The sequence below is a fragment of the Prionailurus viverrinus genome, chromosome B1, assembly GCF_022837055.1.
Source record: "Prionailurus viverrinus isolate Anna chromosome B1, UM_Priviv_1.0, whole genome shotgun sequence".
Classification (NCBI taxonomy): domain Eukaryota; kingdom Metazoa; phylum Chordata; class Mammalia; order Carnivora; family Felidae; genus Prionailurus; species Prionailurus viverrinus.
Genome location: NC_062564.1, coordinates 133,083,451 through 133,105,137, shown reverse-complemented (window position 1 = coordinate 133,105,137; position 21,687 = coordinate 133,083,451). Strand labels below are relative to the sequence as shown.

Below are 21,687 nucleotides of genomic sequence, written 5' to 3'. Positions count from 1 at the left end.
CGAACCCACAGACCGCGAGATCATGACCTGAGCCAAAGTCAGACGCTCAACCAACTGAGCCACCCAGGCTCCCTGTTTTAACTTTTTTAATGTTTATTTTTGAGAAGAGAGGGAGAGCGTGAGCGAGGGAGGAGCAGAGAGAGACGGGGACAGAGGATCCGAAGCAGGCTCTGTGCTGACAGCAGAGAGCCCGATGTGGGGCTCTAACTCACAAACCATGGGATCACGACCTGAGCCGAAGTCAGACGCTTAACCAACTGAGCCACCCAGGTGCCCGGGTATTATTTGTTTAAAAGCGTGTTTGGATTATATTATTCTTAGTGGACAGGAGAAAGCTAGAGTTGTTTTAATCAAGAGTCATCTTTGGTTGCACTTGTGTGGCTCAGTTGGTTGAGCCTCCAGACTCTTGGTTTCAGCTCAGGTCCCCATCTCTTAGTTTGTGGGAGAGAGCCCTGTGTCAGGCTCCACGCTGATAGCACGGAGCCTGCTTGGGATTCTCTCTCTCCCCATCTGTCTCTCTGCCTGTCCCCGACTCACACTCATTTTCTCTCTCTCTCTTTCTCAAAATAAACAAAACTTTTAAAAAAAATCATTTTTTGAGGGGCCCCTGGCTGGCTCAGTCTCTTAATAGTGGGGTTGTGAGTTTGACCCCAAGGTTGGGTGTAGAGATTACTAAAAAAAATAAATACACTTTAAAAAAATCATCTTTTGAGAAAAGATTATTTTCAGAGAAATGTTCAAATAAATAAAGCAACCCTCTATTTAAATGTGTTATTCTTGAGCCATCCATTGATTCTACAATGAAAGCCAATGGTTTTTCATGTTTAATGAGTTAACTTACATACACTCTTAGAAATAATAAATATAAGACCCTTCATATAGTACTCTCATATAATTCTGATGATACTTATCTTTAAGTTTCTAGTTACTTTTTTAAATATGAAATTAGTTTGATTCCTTCTATTCCTTCTTTTTTAAACAGAATGGGAAAGTGTTCACATTTGGAGACAATAGCTGTGGACAGCTGGGACACAGCTCCACTGCTGAGAAGACAGGTCCACAACTCATGGAAGGAATTGAAGGCCTAGTTTCACAGATAGACTGCGGAAGGTAATAGGCTAGTTTTTTGTTTATTTGTTTTTAGTGTGAGTAGAATGTGTTATATTTTATGATTTAGAAATGACTCCTCAGCAATGTTTCAAAACCTAAAACACAAAATATGTAACTACTATTTTTCTAGATCATTTTCCTTTCTGAAAATTTACTTCTTTTAAATATAGTTTAAGTTTTCTATTTTTTTTTCTTCTTTATTCCAGACATTTCATTTATTTAATAAGAATTTATTGGAAGTCTACTGTGTATAGACCACCTTATTAGGTGCTGAAGGTTGGCAAGAGGGTTTAAAATAAAAACAGTGGTACTTGCCTACTTGAGTTGATAAAGCAAAATTAAAGTATTCTCACACAAATAGAAGATAATACATATTTACATATGCATTCAGAGTTTTGCATAACCTAATTATGAGGACACTGAATATTATCTACCCAATTTATAAATAACAAAGCTTACATTTATTAAAAAAAAATTTTTTTTAACGTTTTAATTTATTTTTGAGACAGAGGGACAGAGCATGAACGGGGGGGGGGGGGGCAGAGAGAGAGAGGGAGACACAGAATCCGAAGCAGGCTCCAGGCTCTGATCTGTCAGCACAGAGCCCGACGCGGGGCTTGCACTCACAGACCAGCTCATGGCCTGAGCTGAAGTCGGAGGCTCAATCGACTGAGCCACCCAGGAGCCCTACAAAGCTTACATTTAAAACACAAATGAAGGAGAACCTGGGTGGCTCAGTTAAGCATCTGACTGGCTCAGGTCATGATCTCTCGGTCCATGTGTTCAACCCCCACATCAAGCTCTGTGCTTGACAGCTCAGGGCCTGGAGCCTGCTTTGGATTCTGTGTCTCCCTCTCCATCTCCCCCTCCTCAACTCACACTCTATCTTTCTCTCTCTCTTAAAAGTAAATAAACATTTAAAAAAATAATAAAACAAATGATAGGGGCATCTGGGTGGCTCAGGTCAAGATCTCACAGTTTGTGAGTTCCAGCCCTGCATCAGGCTCTTGGACTCTCAGCTGTCAGCAAGGTGCCTGCTTCAGATTCTCTGTCCTCTCTCTCTCTGTCCCTCCCCCGCTGGTGTGCATGCACCAACAAGGCTCTCTCTCTCTCAAAAATAAACCTTAAAAAATAATAAAAATTAAAAAAAAAACACAAATGATAGAAACCATAGTAAAGACTTATCAATAATATTCTATCTTTAAGGTTACTAAAAAGTTAATATTCGGGGAGGGCTTCTGGGAAGATGGCAGTGTAGGAGGACGCTGGGCTCACCACGTCCTGCTGATCAGATTCCACCCACACCTGCCTAAATAACCCAGAAAATCGCCAGAAGACTAGCAGAATGGATTCTCCGGAGCCAAGCGTAGACAAGGGGCCTATGGAAGAGGGTAGGAAGGGCAGAGAGGTCGTGCACACAACCCAGACAGGCGGGAGGGAGCTGGGGCGGAGGCGCAGCCCACCTGCCAAGTAGAGGCCCCGAGTCTGGCTGGCAAAAGCAGAGGGGCTGGCCGGAGTGTGTTCTGACAGCAAGCGGGACTTAACATCTGGAGGGTTATAAGTTAACAGATCTTCTCGGTGAGCGGGAGGGCTGGAGGACAAGGGGAAGGAGAGTTGTTGAGCCCCGGACAACAGAGCGCAGCTTGGCAGGGAACAAAGGTGCTCGCCAGCGCCATCTCCGTTGCCCATCCCCCAGCCGAAACCACAAAGGGAACCAGTTCCTGTCAGGGAACTTGCTTGCACCGCGCAAACACCCAATGCTGTGCTTCTGCGGATCCATCGGACCCATCCCTCCGGAGGCGGGTCTGACTCCCTCCGGGTGCCACAGGGCCCCTCCCGAAGCGGATCTCCGAAGGAAAAGAGAGCTGAGCCTGCCCCTCCCGCCCCTGTGCACCTTGCCGATCCACCCCAGCTAATATGCCAGATCCCCAGCACCACAGGCCTGGCAGTGTGCAAGTAGCCCAGACGGGCCGTGCCACCCCACAGTGAATCCTGCCCCTAGGAGAGGGGAAGAGAAGGTACACACCAGTCTGTGGTCCCAGCGGTGGGCTGGGGGCAGACATCAGGGTGGACTGCGGCCGCGCCCACCAAAGCAAGTTATTCCAGACAGCACAGGGGAAGTGCCCTGCAGTTCCCACCACTCTAGGTACTATCCAAGATGATGAAACGGAAGAATTCCCCTCAAAAATACGTCCAGGAAATAATGACAGCTAACAAACTGATCAAAAATGATTTAAACAATATAACAGTAAGTGAATTTAGAATAATAGTCATAAAATTAATCGCTGGGCTTGAAAACAGTATAAAGGACAGCAGAGAATCTATTGTTACAGAGATCAAGGGACTAAGGAACAGCCAGGAGGAGCTAAAAAATGCTATTAATGAGCTGCAAAATAAAATGGAGATGACCACAGCTCGGATTGAAGAGGCAGATGAGAGAATAGGTGAACTAGAAGATAAAATTATGGAAGAAGAGGAAGCTGAGAAGAAGAGAGATAAAAAAATCCAGGAGTATGAGGGGAAAATTAGAGAACTAAGTGATGCACTAAAGAGAAATAATCTATGCATAATTGGTATTCCAGAGGAGGAAGAGAGAGGGAAAGGTGCTGAAGGTGTACTTGAAGAAATAATAGCTGAGAAGTCCCGGATCTGGGGAAGGAAAAAGGCATTGAAATCCAAGAGGCACAGACAACTCCCTTCAGACGTAACTTGAATTGATCTTCTGCATGGCATATCATAGTGAAACTGGCAAAATACGGATAAAAAGAAAATTCTGAAAGCAGCTAGGTTTAAATGTGCTCTAACATATAAAGGGAGATTGATAAGACTAGTGATGGATCTCTCTACTGAAACTTGGCAGGCCAGAAAGGAATGGCAGGAAATCTTCAATGTGATGAACAGAAAAAATATGCAGCCGAGAATCCTCTACCCAGCAAATCTGTCATTTAGAATAGAAGGAGAGATAAATGTCTTCCCAAACAAACAAAAACTGAAGGAATTCGTCACCACTAAATCAGCACTGCAAGAGATCCTAAGGGGGATCCTGTGAGACAAAGTACCAGAGACATCGCTACAAGCATGAAACCTACAGACATCACAATGACTCAAACCCATATCTTTCTATAATAACACTCAAGGTAAATGGACTAAATGCACCAACCAAAAGACATAGGGTATCAGAATGGATAAAAAAAACAAGACCCATCTATTTGCTGTCTACAAGAGACTCATTTTAGACCTGAGGACACCTTCAGATTGAAAGTGAGGGGATGGAGAACTATTTATCATGCTATTCGAAGTCAAAAGAAAGCTGGAGTAGCCATACTTATATCAGACACACTAGACTTTAAATTAAAGGCTGTAACAAGAGATAAAGAAGGGCATTATATAATAATTGCAGGGTCTATCCATCAAGAAGAACTAACAATTATAAATGTCTGTGCATCAAATACGGGAGCCCCCAAATATATAAAACAATTACAAACACAAGCAACCTTATTGACAAGAATGTGGTAACTGCAGGGGACTTTAATACCCCACTTACAACAATGGATAAATCATCTAGACACATGGTCAATAAAGAAACAAAGGCCCTGAATGATACATTGGATCAGATGGACTTGACAGATATATTTAGAACTCTGCATCCCAAAGCAACAGAATATACTTTCTTCTCGAGTGCACACGGAACATTCTCCAAGATAGATCACATAGTGGGTCACAAAACAGCCCTTCATAAGTATACAAGAATTGAGATCATACCATGCATACTTTCGGACCACAATGCTATGAAGCTTGAAATCAACCACAGGAAAAAGTCTGGAAAACCTCCAAAAGCATGGAGGTTAAAGAACACCCGACTAAAGAATGAATGGGTCAACCAGGCAATTAGAGAAGAAATTAAAAAATATATGGAAACAAACGAAAATGAAAATACAACAATCCAAATGCTTTGGGATGCAACGAAGGCAGTCCTGAGAGGAAAATACCTTGCAGTCCAGGTCTATCTCAAGAAACAAGAAAAATCCCAAATACAAAATCTAACAGCACACCTAAAGGAAATAGAAGCAGAGCAGCAAAGACACCCCCAAACCCAGCAGAAGAAGGGAAATAATAAAGATCAGAGCAGAAATAAACAATATAGAATCTAAAAAAAACTATAGAGCAGATCAATGAAACCAAGAGTTGGTTTTTTGAAAAAATAAACAAAATTGATAAACCTCTAGCCAGGCTTCTCAAAAAGAAAAGGGACATGGCCCAAATAGATAAAATCATGAATGAAAATGGAATTACAACCAATCCCTCAGAAATACAAGCAATTATCAGGGAATACTATGAAAAATTATATGCCAACAAATTGGACAACCCGGAAGAAATGGACAAATTCCTAAACACCCACACTTCCAAAACTCAAACAGGAGGAAATAGAAAGCTTGAACAGACCCATAACCAGCAAAGAAATTGAATCAGTTATCAAAAATCTCCCAACAAATAAGAGTCCAGGACCAGATGGCTTCCCTGGGGAATTCTACCAGACGTTTAAAGCAGAGATAATACCTATCCTTCTCAAGCTATTCCAAAAAATAGAAAGGGAAGGAAAACTTCCAGACTCATTCTATGAAGCCAGTATTACTTTGATTCCTAAACCAGACAGAGACCCAGTAAAAAAAGAGAACTACAGGCCAATATCCATGATGAATATGGATGCAAAAATTCTCAGTAAGATACTAGCAAATCGAATTCAACAGCTTATAAAAAAAATTATTCCCATGTTCAAGTGGGATTCATTCCTGGGATGCAGGGCTGGTTCAACATCTGCAAATCAATCAACATGATACATCACATTAATAAAAGAAAAGATAAGAACCATATGATCCTGTCAATCGATGCAGAAAAGGCCTTTGACAAAATCCAGCACCCTTTCTTAATAAAAACCCTCGAGAAAGTCGGGATAGAAGGAACATACTTAAAGATCATAAAAGCCATTTATGAAAAGCCCACAGCTAACATCATCCTCAATGAGGAAGAACTGAGAACTTTTTCCCTGAGATCAGGAACACGACAGGGATGTCCACTCTCACTGCTGTTGTTTAACATAGTGTTGGAAGTTCTAGCATCAGCAATCATACAACAAAAGGAAATGAAAGGCCTCAAAATTGGCAAAGATGAAGTCAAGCTTTCACTTTTTGCAGATGACATGATATTATACATGGAAAATCCGATAGACTCCACCAAAAGTCTGCTAGAACTGATACATGAATTCAGCAAAGTTGCAGGATACAAAATCAATGTACAGAAATCAGTTGCATTCTTATACACTAATAATGAAGCAACAGAAAGACAAATAAAGAAACTGATCCCATTCACAATTGCACCAAAAAGCATAAAATACCTAGGAATAAATCTAACCAAAGATGTACAAGATCTGTATGCTGAAAACTATAGAAATCTTATGAAGGAAATTGAAGAAGATATAAGGAAATGAAAAAACATTCCGTGCTCATGGATTGGAAGAATAAATATTGTTAAAATGTCAATACTACCCAAAGCTATCTACACATTCAATGCAATCCCAATCAAAATTGCACCAGCATTCTTCTCAAAGCTAGAACAAGCAATCCTAAAATTCATATGGAACCACAAAAGGCCCCGAATAACCAAAGTAATTTTGAAGAGGACCAAAGCAGGAAGCATCACAATCCCAGACTTTAGCTGTACTTTAGCTCTACTACAAAGCTGTCATCATCAAGACAGCATGGTATTGACACAAAAACAGACACATAGACCAATGGAATACAATAGAAATCCCAGAACTAGACCCACAAATGTATGCCTAAATAATCTTTGACAAAGCAGGAAAGAATATCCAATGGAAAAAAGACAGTCTCTTTAACAAATGGTGCTGGGAGAACTGGACAGCAGCATGCAGAATAATGAAACTAGACCACTTTCTTACACCATTCACAAAAATAAACTCAAAATGGATAAAGGACCTGAATGTGAGACAGGAAACCATCAAAACACTAGAGGAGAGGGGCGCCTGGGTGGCGCAGTCGGTTGAGCGTCCGACTTCAGCCAGGTCACGATCTCGCGGTCCGGGAGTTCGAGCCCCACGTCAGGCTCTGGGCTGATGGCTCAGAGCCTGGAGCCTGTTTCCGATTCTGTGTCTCCCTCTCTCTCTGCCCCTCCCCCGTTCATGCTCTGTCTCTCTCTGTCCCAAAAATAAATAAACGTTGAAAAAAAAATTAAAAAAAAAAAAAAACAAAAACACTAGAGGAGAAAGCAGGAAAAGACCTCTCTGACCTCAGCCGCAGCAATTTCTTACTTGACACATCTCCAAAGGCAAGGGAATTAAAAGCAAATGAACTATTGGGACCTCATGAAGATAAAAAGCTTCTGCACAGCAAAGGAAACAATCAACAAAACTAAAAGGCAACCAACGGAATGGGAAAAGATATTTGCAAATGACATATCGGAAAGGGCTAGTGTCCAAAATTTATAAAAAGCTCACCAAACTCCACACCCAAAAAACAAATAACCCAGTGAAGAAATGGGCAGAAAACATGAATAGACACTTCTCTAAAGAAGACATCCAGATGGTCAACAGGCACATGAAAAGATGCTCAATGTCGCTCCTCATCAGGGAAATACAAATCAAAACCACACTCAGATATCACCTCACGCCAGTCAGAGTGGCCAAAATGAACAAATCAGGAGACTATAGATGCTGGCGAGGATGTGGAGAAACAGGAACCCTCTTGCACTGTTGGTGGGAATGCAAACTGGTGCAGCCGCTCTGGAAAACAGTGTGGGGAGGTTCCTCAAAAAGTTCAAAATATACCTACCCTATGAACCAGCGTAGCATTGCTAGGAATTTACCCAAGGGATACAGGAGTATTGATGCATAGGGGCATTGTACCCCAATATTTATAGCAGCACTCTCAACGATAGCCAAATTGTGGAAAAAGCTTAAATGTCCATCAACTGATGAATGCATAAAGAAATTGTGGTTTATATACACAATGGAGTACTGAGTGGCAATGAGAAAGAATGAAATATGGCCCTTTGTAGCAACGTGGATGGAACTGGAGAGTGTGATGTTAAGTGAAATAAGCCATACAGAGAAGGACAGACACCATACGTTTTCACTCTTATGTGGATGCTGAAAAACTTAACAGAAACCATGGGGGAGGGGAAGGAAAAAAAGAAAAAAGAGGTTAGAGTGGGAGACAGCCAAAGCATAAGAAACTCTTAAAAACTGAGAACAAACTGAAGGTTGATGGGGGGTGGGAGGGAGGGGAGGGGAGGTGATGGGCATTGAAGAGGGCATCTTTTGGGATGAGCACTGGGTGTTGTATGGAAACCAATTTGACAATAAATTTCATATATTAAAAAAAATAAATGCGTTACTATGCAAAAAAAAAAAAAAAGGTTAATATTCACCTACCATTTGTTTAACCACATCATTTGGTACCCTCTCACCCTGACATTATAATAAGGGATCTGAGTACTTAGTAGATAAACCTGTTATTTTGTGTTAGGAGACATCATCTTTCTCAAAAAGTGAGTACCTTGGTCTTCATTATATTCTCTCTCTTGCAGTTACCATACCCTTGCGTATGTCTACACCACAGGCCAGGTGGTATCTTTTGGTCGCGGACCAAGTTGCAAAAGCTGCTCAAATCATCCGGAGCCTCTGACAGAGAACACTGACGTTACCTGCCTGATTTCTGCTGAGAGTAAAAGTGGTTCCACTAAGTCATGATTTTGTTTTAATTGATGCCACTGGAGGAGAAATATTATTTATCTTCCTTTCACAGGAGTACATAGACCTCTGGTTCTTTTAGTACTGTTACTTTTAATTAAGACAATATGCAGTTTTTCTTATGTAATGATTCCTGGAGTATTTAGTAATTTTTTTCTGAAGATTAAGGTAATACAAAAAAGATCCCAAATTGATGAATTATCAGAAAGATATACTTTTATATATTTAATCAAACCTCTTCTAGGGGCGCTGGGTTGGCTCAGAGGAGCATGTGACTCTTGATCTCGGTGTTGTGAGTTCAGGCCCCACCTTTGGTGTAGAGATTACTTTAAAAAATAAAATCTTAAAAAAAGTACATCTAAAGCACATCACCTTGGTTTCATTAAGTAAGTGCATGAAAAATTAAATTTTAAGCTAAGTGTGTATGCAACATGTAGGCTGATCAGAATAAATCGTTTATGGTGCTTGTTAAAATTCATTTAGAAGAATACTAATTGCCAATAAATAAGTAAATTTAGCTTGGTAATATATCAGGTTTTTTTTTAAGGCTATTTTTTCAAAGTAGTTTTAGGTTTATAACAAAAGATTTATTTTTTACTTCTAAAAACAATAAACATGGATTTATGACTTTCTTTTAGGACTTGTGGATGTTCAAGTCAAGCACATTTTTGCTGGAACACATGCCAATTTTGTGACAACTTACAAGGTATCTATTACACTTTCTGTTTCTTTTAAAAATCATTGTTTTCCTCTAGATTTCAGACCAGTATTTGAAACATTGTATCATTTGTGTATATTCAAATTTTTTACTAAAATAATAAGATCCTCTGTTAGAATGCTTCTTAAAAAATCTGTAGGGGTGTCTGGGTGGCTCAGTCGGTTAAGCGTCCGACTTTGGCTCAGGTCATGATCTCACGGTCCATGAGTTCAAGCCCCGCGTCGGGCTCTGTGCTGACCGCTCAGAGCCTGGAGCCTGTTTCGGATTCTGTGTCTCCCTCTCTCTCTGACCCTCCCCCGTTCATGCTCTGCCTCTCTCTGTCTCAAAAATAAATAAATGTTAAAAAAAATTTTTTTAAAAATCTGTAATTTTCACTTCCTCATTTGGCTTCCTGAGAGATGAGACCCCCAAACCTAAATTCATTGTTTTTACACTGTTTATTATTAAGTAATATTAATGATAATATTAAGAGCAGTGATTAATATTAATTGATTAGTGTTAATTGTAGCCCTCATGCATGAAGGACCAATCAAAATACTCCAAGTCAATCAACACATTTAATCCTCATGTCAACTCCAATTGGTATTATTTCCCCCATTTTATATAGGAAAGAACTGAGACTCAGAGAAGTGGACTCACCCAAAGTTGCACTGCTAAGTGGCAGAGCTGAATCCAGGCAATCCAGCTCCAAAGCTGAAACCATTACCCACCGTACCATAGTACCCTCCCAGTTGGTGACAGAGAGGATTTTATCATATTTCCGGGTGAAATGTTTGTATGGAGGTGGAAGTATACAGATGTACCTCATTATATTGGCACTTTGCTTTAGTGCATTTTTTTACAAACTGAAGGTTTGTGGCAATGCTATATTGAAGAAGTTTATGGGCACCATTTTCCCAACAGCATTTGCTCGCTTCTTGTCTCTGTCACATTTTGGTAATTCTTGCAATATTTCAAACTTTTCCATTATTACTATGTATGTTATGGTGATCTGTGATCAGTGATTTTTGATGTTACTGTTAACATTGTTTGGGGACGCCATGAACCATGCCCCTCTAGGGTGGCAAACTGAAAGGTGTGTGTTCTGGCTGTTTCACCAACTGGCTGTTCCCGTCTCTCTCCCTCTCCTTGGGCCTTCCTGTTTATTCTCTGAGACAAAACAATATTGAAATTTGGCCAGTTAATAACCCTACAATAGCTTCTAAATGTTCTGGTGAAAGGAAGAGTCACATGTCATTTTAAATAAATAAGAAGCCAGAAATTATAAACTTAGTGAGGAAGACCATCGAAAGCTGAGACAGGCTGAAAACCACATCAAACCTAGCTAAGCTGTGAATGCAAAGGAAAAGTTCTTGAAGGAAATAAAAAGTGCTACATCAGTGAACACACAAATGATAAGAAAGTGAAACAGCCTTACTTCTAATATGGAGAAAGTTTTAGTGGTCTGGATAGAAGATCAAACATCCCCTTAATACCAAAGCCTGATCCAAGGCAAGGCCCTAACTCTCCTCAATTTTATGAAGGCTGAGAGAGGTGAGGAAGCTGCAGTACGGAAGTTTGAAACCAGCAGAGTTTGGTTTGTGAGGTTCAAGTAAAGAAGCCATCTCCATAACATCAGAGTGCAAGGTGAAGCAGCAAGTGCTGCAGCAAGTTACCCAGAAGATCTAGTTAAGATGATTAATGAAGGTGGCTACACTAACCAACAGGTTTTCAATGCAGATGAAACAGCTTTCCATTGGAAGAAGATGCCATGTAGGACTTTCATAGCTAGAGAGAAGTCACTGCCTACCTTCAAAGCTTCAAAGGATAGCCTGACTATCTTGTTAGGGGCTAATGCAGCTGCTGACTTTAAGTAGAAGCCAGTGTTCATTTACCATCCTGAAAATCCTAGGGCCCTTAAGAATTGTGCTTTATCTAATCTGCTTGTTCTCTATGAATGGAACAACAAAGCCTAGGTGACAGCACCTCTTTATAACATGGTTTATAGAATATTTTAAGGCCATTGCTGAGATGTGCCAAAAAAATAAAAGTTTTCTTTCAAAATATTATTGCTCATAGACAGTACACCTGGTCATCTAGGAGTTCTGATGGAGATGTACAACCAGAATGATATTGTTTTAATCCCTGTTAACATAACATCCATTCTGTAGTCCATGAATCGAGGAGTCATTTTGACTTTCAAGTCATATTATTTAAGAAATACACTTCATAAGCCTACAGCTGACGGTGCCTGGGTGGCTCAGTCAGTTAAGCATCTGACTTCAGCTCAGATCATGATCTCACAGTTTGTGAGCTCGAGCCCTGCATCGGGTGAGCCTGAGCCCTGCTTTGGGTGAGCCCTGCTTCTCTCTCTCCCTCTCTGGCCCTTGCTCACTTGCGCCCTCTCTCTTAAAGAAAAAAAAAAAAGGCTACAGCTGTCATTGATAGTAATTCCTCTAATGGATCTGGGCGAAGTCAATTGAAAACCTTCTGGAAAAGATTCACCGTCCTAGATTCCATTAAGAACATTCATGATTCATGGGAAGAATTTAAGATGTCAACATTAACAGGAGTTTGGAAGAAACTGGTTCCAGCCCTCATGGAGGACTTTGAGGGGTTCAAGACTTCAGTAAAGGAAGTAACTGCAGTGTGGAAACAGCAGGAGAACTAAAATCAGAAGTGGAGCCTGAGGATGTGAATGAATTGCTACAATCTCATGATAAAACTATGAATCGATGAGAAGTTGCTTTTTATGGATGAGTAAAGAAAATTGTTTCTTGAGATGGCATCTACTCCTGGTGAAGATGCTGTGAAGATTGTTGAAATGATGACAAAGGATCTAGATTTTTACATAAACTGAGTTGATAAAGCAGCAGCAAGGTTTGAGAGGATTGACTTCAATTTTGAAAGAAGCTCTGTAAAATGCTGCCAAACAGCATCACGTGGTACAGAGAAATCGTAAAAGGAAGCACCCGTTGATATGGCAAACTTCAGTGTTGTCTTATTTGAGGAAATTGCCACAGCTATCCCCAACCCTGACCACCAACATCAAGGCAAGATTACAACCTTCATCAGAAGAAATATTATGACTCACTGAGAGCTCAAATGATGACTAGCAGTTCTTAGCAATGAAGTAATTTTTAACTTAAGATATATACATTGCTGGGGTGCCTGGGGTGGCTCAATCGGTTAAGTGTCCAACTCTTGGTTTGGGCTCAGGTCATGATCTCACAGTTCATGGGATCGAGCCCTGCACTGGGCTTCGCACTGACAAGCAGAGCCTGCTTGGGATTTTCTCTCTCTCCCTCTCTCTCTGTCCCTCCCCTGCTTGCAATCTCTCTCTCAAAATAAACTTAAAAAAAAAAAGATATATACATTATTTTTTTTAGACATGATGCTTTTTCACACTTCATAGACTACAGTATTGTGTAAACATAATTTTTATATGCACTGGGAAGCCAAAAAATTCATTTGACTCACTTTATTGCAATATTCGCTTTATTGTGGTAGTCTTGAACTGAACCCTCAGTATCTTTAAGGTATGCTGTATGTAGTTATTTTCCTAATTTGTACTTTTTTTTTTTAATTATCAGGAATGTTTTAACCATGACATCCATACAGATTCTTACTATATTCTTGGGGACAGAAAACGGTCAGAGGCAAAGGTTTCTGTGCTGCTGGGTTGGTTGGGTTGTACTTGTCTGTTCTGTTACAGCCATTCAGCCAACCAGCAGCTGCCTGCTGTGTCTCAGGTTCTGGTTTTGGTGCTTGGGATAAAAGTGAATAATACAGGCAAGGTTGCTCTCATTCATAGCATTTGGATTCTACAGGGAAGGGCAGACAATAAATATGTAAATACAAAATAAGTAACATTGTGTTAGAGAGTCATAAAGTGCTCTGAAGCAAACAAAGCAGGTCATGGGAGACTGATGAAGTGGGCTTCTTTTTTTTTTTTTTTAATTTTTTTTTTCAACGTTTATTTATTTTTGGGACAGAGAGAGACAGAGCATGAACAGAGGAGGGGCAGAGAGAGGGAGACACAGAATCGGAAACAGGCTCCAGGCTCTGAGCCATCAGCCCAGAGCCTGACGCGGGGCTCAAACTCACGGACCGCGAGATCGTGACCTGGCTGAAGTCGGACGCTTAACCGACTGCGCCACCCAGGCGCCCCGAAGTGGGATTCTTTAGAAATGTCAGTTAGGGGGGCCCTGGGTGGCTCAGTCGGTTAAGCGTCTGACTTCGGCTCAGGTCACGATCTCACGGTCTGTGAGTTCGAGCCCCGCGTCCGGCTCTGTGCTGACTGCTCAGAGCCTGGAGCCTGTTTCAGATTCTGTGTCTCCCTCTTTCTCTGACCCTCCCCCGTTCATTCTGTCTCTCTCTGTCTCAAAAATAAATAAACTTAAAAAAAAAAAAGAAAGAAATATCAGTTAGGGAAGACCTCTCAGTGGCTGGGACATTAATTGGATACCTTAGCCATGCTTAGATCCAAAGAAAGAGTGTTCCAGCCAGTGGGAACCACACATAGAGAGACCCTGTGGCAAGTATTTGTTTAGCATGTGAGGACAGAGAGAGGGCCAGAAGGGCAGAGCACATAGGAAAGGGTGAAGAGTTATATGGGATGGAGGCAGGTAGGTGAGATGTGGTCAGTGTGAAATGTCCTTGAAGACGAGATCTGGAGCCTTAGTTGGATGTCCAAATCTGGAGCTCAGGGAGCATGTCAGCACTGGAATATAGACATGGTAGTTGTCCAAGTATAGACAGTACTTGAAGCTGAGGCCTGGGGGAAAGGTTACCTATTAAGAGAGTAAAAATGAGAAGAGAAAGGGGACAGAATCCAGCCGTGAGGGAATTCTCCATTTAGAGGTCTGACAATGAGGAGGTGCCAGAAGACAAAGTGAAAAGGGCCAGTTTCTGAGATGGGGGAAAACCAGGAGAGGGTGTGTCATCAAGGCAAGAGAAGAAGGTATTTCCAGAAAGAAGAAGTGGCTAATCCTGTCACATACTGCTGAGAGGTCAAGTAAGATGAGCACAGAGATTATTTTGGAGAATGATCCCATTCAAATGGATAAAATGATGGTGCATGAGAAAGAATGGATAATTGCAGAAGCAATGTCCCTCAGTAGGAGAGAACAGGCGGGATTCTGTCCACATAGAATGTAGGGGTGTGAACAGAAATATTTATTTTATTCTAATAAGGAACAGTGGAGGTGGGGGGGGGGAGGAGAGGTGATGATGGAAAGGTGCCTGATGGCTTTAATTTCCTCAGTGACACACAAGGCATGGTCCTCATCTGGGAGTGAGTGGAAGAGGAGTGTTAGAGGTTTGGGAATGAAAGGAAAGTGTGCAGTAGTTGTCTCAGAGAGTGAGAAAGCAAATGTTGTGGGAAATTACTAAACAGTGTTGGGTGCCCATTTGACATTTGTGGTAGTAGTCTTCAAGCGAAATCAGTCAGCACGGTTGTGCAATTTTCTCCAGTGAATGGATTGGATTCGGTTTTGTTTGGATTCAATTTTGGAGTAATCCAGACTTGATTTTAACCACAGATGGAGTTTTACTAGGTAAGTACAATAGGAAAGTGACAGAGTAGGAAGTATTTGCAAGGGACTTATTATAGTGCTGACCATGGGCTCTAAGCTGGGTAAGGATGAGGCAGAGGATGAATAATGACCAAACAATAGGGTCAGTGGATTGGAGATCCTAATGGCCTCAAAGAATGTTCGAGTGGGTTCCACTCTAAAGCAAGTGGAAGTAAGTCTGCTCTGTCTGCTAACAAAACACCATAGACGAGGTGCCTTATGAACAGCAGAAACTTACTTCTCATAGTTCTGGAGTCTGGGAAGTCCAGGATCAAGGGGCTAGCATACTTGGTGTCTGGTGAGGACCTGCTTCCTTGTTTGTGGAAGGCTATCTTCTTGCTGTGTCCTCACATAGCAGAAGGGGCAAGAGAGCTCTCTGGAGTCTCTTATAAGGGCTCTAGTCCCATTCATGAGAGCTCCATACTCATGACCCATGCACCTCCCAAAGGCCCCACCTCTTTTTCTTTTTTTTTTTTTGAGAGAGAGAGAGAGAGGGAGCAAGGGAGGGGTAGAGAGAGCCAGAGAGAGAGGATCCTGAGCAGGCTCTGCACTATCAGCACAGAGCCCAACGTGTGGCTTACTCCCACGAACTGTGAGATAATGACCTGAGCTGAAATCAAGAGTCAGATGCTTGACTGAGCCACCCAGGTGCCCCAAGCCTCCCTGTTAATGCTGTCACACTGAGGGTTGAAATTTCAACATATGAATTTGGGGGGAGCACATTCAGTCCATAACATTCAGTCCTCCCCCCCCCCAAAAAAAATTTATGTCCTCTTGCATACAAAATACATGTATTCTGTTCCAGCGGTCCCCAATGTCTTAACTCATTCCAGCATCAAAGAATGTTGGATTGAGAGTTTCACTCTAAAGTAAGAGAACCAGAGGGGCGCCTGGGTGGCTCAGTCGGTTGAGCGTCCGACTTCGCTCAGGTCACGATCTCACGGTCCGTGAGTTCGAGCCCCGCATCAGGCTCTGTGCTGACAGCTCAGAGCCTGGAGCCTGCTTCAGATTCTGTGTCTCCCTCTCTCTCTGGCCCTCCCCCCGTTCATGCTCTGTCTCTCTCTGTCTCAAAAATAAATAAATGTTAAAAAAAATTTAAAAAAAGAAAAAAAAAAAGTAAGAGAACCAGAAAAATGGTGCATGGTAACCAGAAGAGAATGTTTCTAATAGAAATTTTAGAAGGCGAAACAATTATTGATGATTACAAAGCATAGGGTATCACCTGTACCTAGGGCACTGGTTTTCAACTAGGAATGATTTTGCCCCTGGAAACATCTGGCAATGTTTGGAGACATTTTAGGTTGTAGAAAGGATGCTGGGGTGGCTGCCACCAGCACCTTGTGGGTAGAGGCCAGGGCTGCTGCTAAACATCCTTCAATGCACAAGACCTTCACAACAAAGAATTATCTGACCAAAAATGTCAAAAGCATCCATATGAAACCCTAATCCAGGGTATGGGTGGTTGAAGTTGAGCAGAGGAAAGTTTGGAGATGAGATCAAGAATTGGGAGATCAGAGGTGCCTGGGTGGCTCAGTCAGTTGAGCGTCCAACTCTTGATTTCAGCTCAGGTTGTGATCCCAGGATTGTGGGATGGAGCCCTGTGTTAGGCTTCTCACTGAGCATGGAGCCTGCTTGGGAGTCTCTCTCTCTCTCTCTCTCTCTCTCTCTCTCTAATATGAAAAAAGAAAAAATGGAGACATCCAGATGGGAAATAAATCATGTTTATTAGTTCTTCAGTTGCAAAGAACAACAACAGGCACCTCAGTGCCAAGGGAGACAGCAAGGTACTATTGTTCTCAGTGTTGAAAGGGAGTGACAAGGACACTGGGAGATGATTACAGTAGAAGATGTCATGCACTTCAGAGGAGCTGGGATTCTGAAAGAGAGTATGTGTAAGTGTCAAAAGTTGCCAGTGATGTGGGCAGAAAAAAAGCTTTCTCATGATTGAACTAGAGGAGACACCTAGGACTCAGATCAGGAGGCTGAAGGGAACTTTAGAAGTCATTGTTGGGGCGCCTGGGTGGCGCAGTCGGTTAAGCGTCCGACTTCAGCCAGGTCACGACCTCGCGGTCCGTGAGTTCGAGCCCCGCGTCAGGCTCTGGGCTGATGGCTCAGAGCCTGGAGCCTGTTTCCGATTCTGTGTCTCCCTCTCTCTCTGCCCCTCCCCCGTTCATGCTCTGTCTCTCTCTGTCCCAAAAATAAATAAATGTTGAAAAAAAAAATTTTAAAAAAAAAGTCATTGTTATACATCTTGTTCAAGAGGTCTTTATTTAACCATTAAACAAAAATGAAGAGTTTCCTGACTCATGGGGTCCCTGGTTGGCTCAGTCAGTAGAGCATGTGACTCTTGGGGTCTTGAGATCAAGCCCCATGTTGGGCATAGAGCTTACCTAAAAAATAATTAATTAATTAGTTAATTAATTTCCTGGCTTATTACAAGTTCAGTGGAGGCAGAGGTATAACATGGAGCAGAGCACTAATGTCTTTGGAAGACTACATTAAAAAGACAGATTTTTCTTTCCAGACAAGTAATTTCTGACGGCTCTGGCTGAGCCATTTGGTTTCAGGTATTGAACTGAACCATAGTTCTCAAAGTGTGGTCCCTATACCACCACGAGCAGCAGCAGCACCTGGGAGTTTGCTAGATACAAATTCTTGAGTTCCACTCCTGAGTCAGAAACTATGGGGATGGGCTCCACAATCTATGCTTTAGCAAGATCACCAGGTAATTCTATTGCATGCTAAAGTTTGAAAACCACTGATATAAATGTAAAAATCTATGTTTGACTGAAGGGGAGAAAGAAACTAGTATTTATTGAATACCATTATAATCCACAGGTTTTGTATACCTAATATTTAATCTTAACAAGAGCAAAGAGAGAGAGAGAGAGATGATATTATCTCATCCATTTTATTGTGGTTATATATATATATATATATATACTTTTATATTTTAATGATTTTTAAGTATACAATTCAGTGATATTAATTGCATTCACAATATTGTACAAACATCACTACTATGATCTCCAAAACTTTTTTTATCACCCCAAACAGAAACTCTGTAACCATTAAACAATAATAAGTCTCTGTTCTGTGACCCCTCAGCCCTGGGTAATCTCTAATCTACTTTCTACGAAGTTGCCGATTTCCTATAAGTGGAATCATACAATATTTGTCCTTTTGTATCTGGCTTATTTCACTTAGTATAATATTTTCAAAGTTTGTCCATGTTTCATCATGTGTCAGAATCTCCTTCCTTTTTATGGCTGAATATTCTCCCGCATGAATACATGACGTTCATCTGTTGATGCTATTGATGGACACTGGTTGTTTCTATCTTTTTGGTTATTGTGAATATTGCTGCAGTGAACATTGGTGTACAAGTACCTGGTTGAGTCCCTGTTTTCAATTATTTTGTGTTATCCCATTTTTAAATTACAAAACTAAGGCTCAGGCCAAGCAAAGTGGCCACGGCTAGGCACCGGAACAACCAGGCCAGTCTGATGACCTAACTCCTGTCACCACACCCCACTGTCTGAGAGGGCGGGCCTCCCTACCACCTGTGTCACAGGCTTTACTATGGTATGTATTACTCAGCATGTGCACATGCTCTGTGTTTTCCTAATCATTTTTCTTTCTTCCTTGAAGGATACTAGTTCCACAAATGTTTCCAGGAAAATCCTGCCAGAAATAAGCCAAATTAACCAGTCCCTGACAGAGAAATGGATGGCAGTGACAAGAGGAAGCAGTGAACATGAAATGGCTACAAGGTAGCTCTGTTTGATAAATTATAAGTCACTTGTAATTGGTTTTGAAGCGATGGTCATTTTATGCTAACTATAAGACAGAGAGGGTTTGGCTTTGCTGTGAAGGCATTTGCATTTTAACCATGATTCTCTTCCACCACCTCATAGTTTGAAGAAGTCATTGATTCATTCATCATTTATTTGAGGACATATGGTTTCTCAGGCACCTTGATAGGTGAGGGATGCAGGATGAATCAAAAACACTTTGTGTCTCGCAAAGCCTTCACTAAAATGGACTTTTTTTTATCTCTTCATAGTTTATACTCTGGGACTCCATAAATTTCTGTTTTCAGAAGGGATGATTTTATTTAAATATATGTGACTTGGTAGAATCAACTATGAAGGGTTTTGGTGAGATTTATCAGCACAAATTATATCCAGAATTTGGAAGACTTGTAAGGGAGCAGTTGTCTTTATATTTATTTATTTATTTATTTATTTATTTATTTTTAAAAATGTATTTATTTTTGAGAGAGAGAGCAGAAGCAAGGGAGGGGCAGAGAGAGAGAGAAAGAGAGAAAGAGAGGGAGAGACAAAGAATCCAAAACAGGCTCTGGGCTCTGAGCTGTGAGAGAGAGAGAGAGAGAGAGAGAGAGAGACACAAAGAATCTGAAACAGGCTCTGGGCTCTGAGCTGTAAGCACAGAGCCTGACATAGCACTCGAACTCTCGAACTGAGAGATCATAACCTGAGCCAAACTCAGACACTTAACCGACTGAGCCACCCAGGCACCCCGAGGAGTTGTTTTTATTAATAATGATTCCATGTCTTCGGTTAAATAATTGGGCATAAGATAAAAGGAGGCCTGCTTTATAATACGCTATGACTTAACACTTGTGTTATGACTTTTACAGCGAAGTTAGGATGATATTTTCATCTCCTGCTTGTCTGACTGCAAGTTTTTTAAAGAAAAGGTAACTTTTACATGAGATTTACCTTCATTTGAAACACTGGGGAATCTTTAGCATGAAATGTTTCAAGTCAGTCATTTTAATTTGTAAATTATGTTATCTTTGAACAAAAAGTCCAACATAGAAAACACCATAGGCTGGTATAAAATTCTTCCATTTTGTAAGGTAATTTTCTGCAAGACCACTATAAGTTGTGATTCCTAATTCACATTGTTCACTTCCTCTGCCCTGCCCTCCTCTGTTACCTGATTGGAAGGAATGATGTGCTTTTTTTTCAAGATCTTTGTATCTGTGAGTGATCATTCTAACATTGCTTCAGTACTTAGAGGCCAAGGCAGCACTTGGCAGTTCTTTTTGTGGTGGCATCAGTAGGGAAAATAGATTCTATTTATCTTTAACTAGATTCACTACTACAGAGGAAAATCTAATTTCTCTATTTGGTTTGACACTTGGTCTGATCCAATAGTATAAACAGTTCCTTTGTGAAATGCTCTATATTTGGTCTTATATTTCTTCCCTTCGCTTTATGCTTTCCAACACTGTGCCTGGGAACTGTTAAGAGATGAACTGAGGCATATTAAAATTTTTAAGAGTTTATTTAAGCAAATACTGATTCAAACTGGGAAGCACCAAATTGGAAGTGATTAGAGCACTCCATCAACAGGAGCTAGTGGAAAGACTTACGTAGAGAAGATGCAGAAGCAAAGAAAGGAAATTAATTGATTGGCTATAGCTTAAAACATTTTTTTAAGTTTTATTTATTAATTTTTGAGAAAGAGAGAGAGAATGTGCAGGAGAGGCAGAGAGACAGGGAGACTGAGAATCCCAAGCAGGCTCCGTGCCAGGAACGCAGAGCCTGATGGGGAGCTTGAAATCACAAACCATGAGATCATGACCTGAGCCAAAATTAAGAGCTGGTTGCTTAACCAACTGAGCCACCCAGGTCCCCTGATTGGCTATAGCTTAAAATGTAGTTGGCTGTTTGTGACTAGGTGTACTTTGGTTTCGATTTTATAACTGAAGTATTTACAAGCTTAGATTTTGGTTTGCATATGTAGGCCATCATGGTGATAGAGCTACCCCCAGTGTAATGGCCTCCTTGTTTAATTAATTTAACATTGTTTAAGAGAGAAGGAGGATAAGAGCATGAAGGCTCTTAGGCTGCCCTCTGCCTTCTCTGGAGGCCAGTGCCCTACTGGTGTGTACGTAGTGGATATAACTCAGTCCAAACCTCCCCCACTAGGTCAGGTCTCATCTCTCCCTGATGAGTAGGCCCCAAGTTGCCTGACTGATTCTGAAAAGTTCTACACATCTTGTATCCCCACCTGGCCAGTAGGTGGCACTCATTTAACTCATGTTGCATGTATTCCTTGCCTCTGTGCAACCCCTGGTTGTCCCATTGGTTTATTTTTTGTTTTGTTTTGTTTTGTTTTGTTTTAGTGACTCATCACTTGCATATAACACCCAGTGTTCATAATCAATGCCCTCCTTAATACCCATCACCTGTTTAGCCCAATCCCCACCCACCTCCCTCCATCAACCCTAAGTTTGTTCTCTAACGTGAAGAGTGTCTTATGGTTTGTTTCCGTCTCTCTTTTTTTTTCCTTCCCATATGTTCATCTGTTTTATTTTTTAAATTCCAAGTATGAGTGAAATTATATATTTGTTTTTCTCTGACCTCTTATTTCACTTAGCATAACATACTCTAGCTCTATACACACTTGCACATGGCAAGATTTCATTGCTGTCCCACTGATTCTTAATCCAGCTGCACTCTCAGTCACTCCTCAAGGGGACAGGAGGAACTGTTGAGTCCAAC

General features: G+C 41.2%; 1 protein-coding gene across 4 annotated transcripts in view; it reads left to right on the top strand.

Annotated features, from left to right (window-relative positions):
- Positions 1 to 21,687, top strand: part of HERC6 (HECT and RLD domain containing E3 ubiquitin protein ligase family member 6) — a 63,858-nt gene that overhangs the window by 11,482 nt on the left and 30,689 nt on the right. For 2 of the 4 annotated variants that reach the window (XM_047855519.1, XM_047855516.1), the window contains exons 6-10: positions 983 to 1,110; positions 8,713 to 8,855; positions 9,514 to 9,581; positions 18,800 to 18,921; positions 19,812 to 19,871. In XM_047855519.1, the coding sequence (XP_047711475.1) occupies positions 983 to 1,110; positions 8,713 to 8,855; positions 9,514 to 9,581; positions 18,800 to 18,921; positions 19,812 to 19,871 (521 nt within the window). The remainder of the gene's footprint in view (positions 1 to 982; positions 1,111 to 8,712; positions 8,856 to 9,513; positions 9,582 to 18,799; positions 18,922 to 19,811; positions 19,872 to 21,687) is intronic. The other 2 variants (XM_047855517.1, XM_047855518.1) reach the window with 2 other exon arrangements.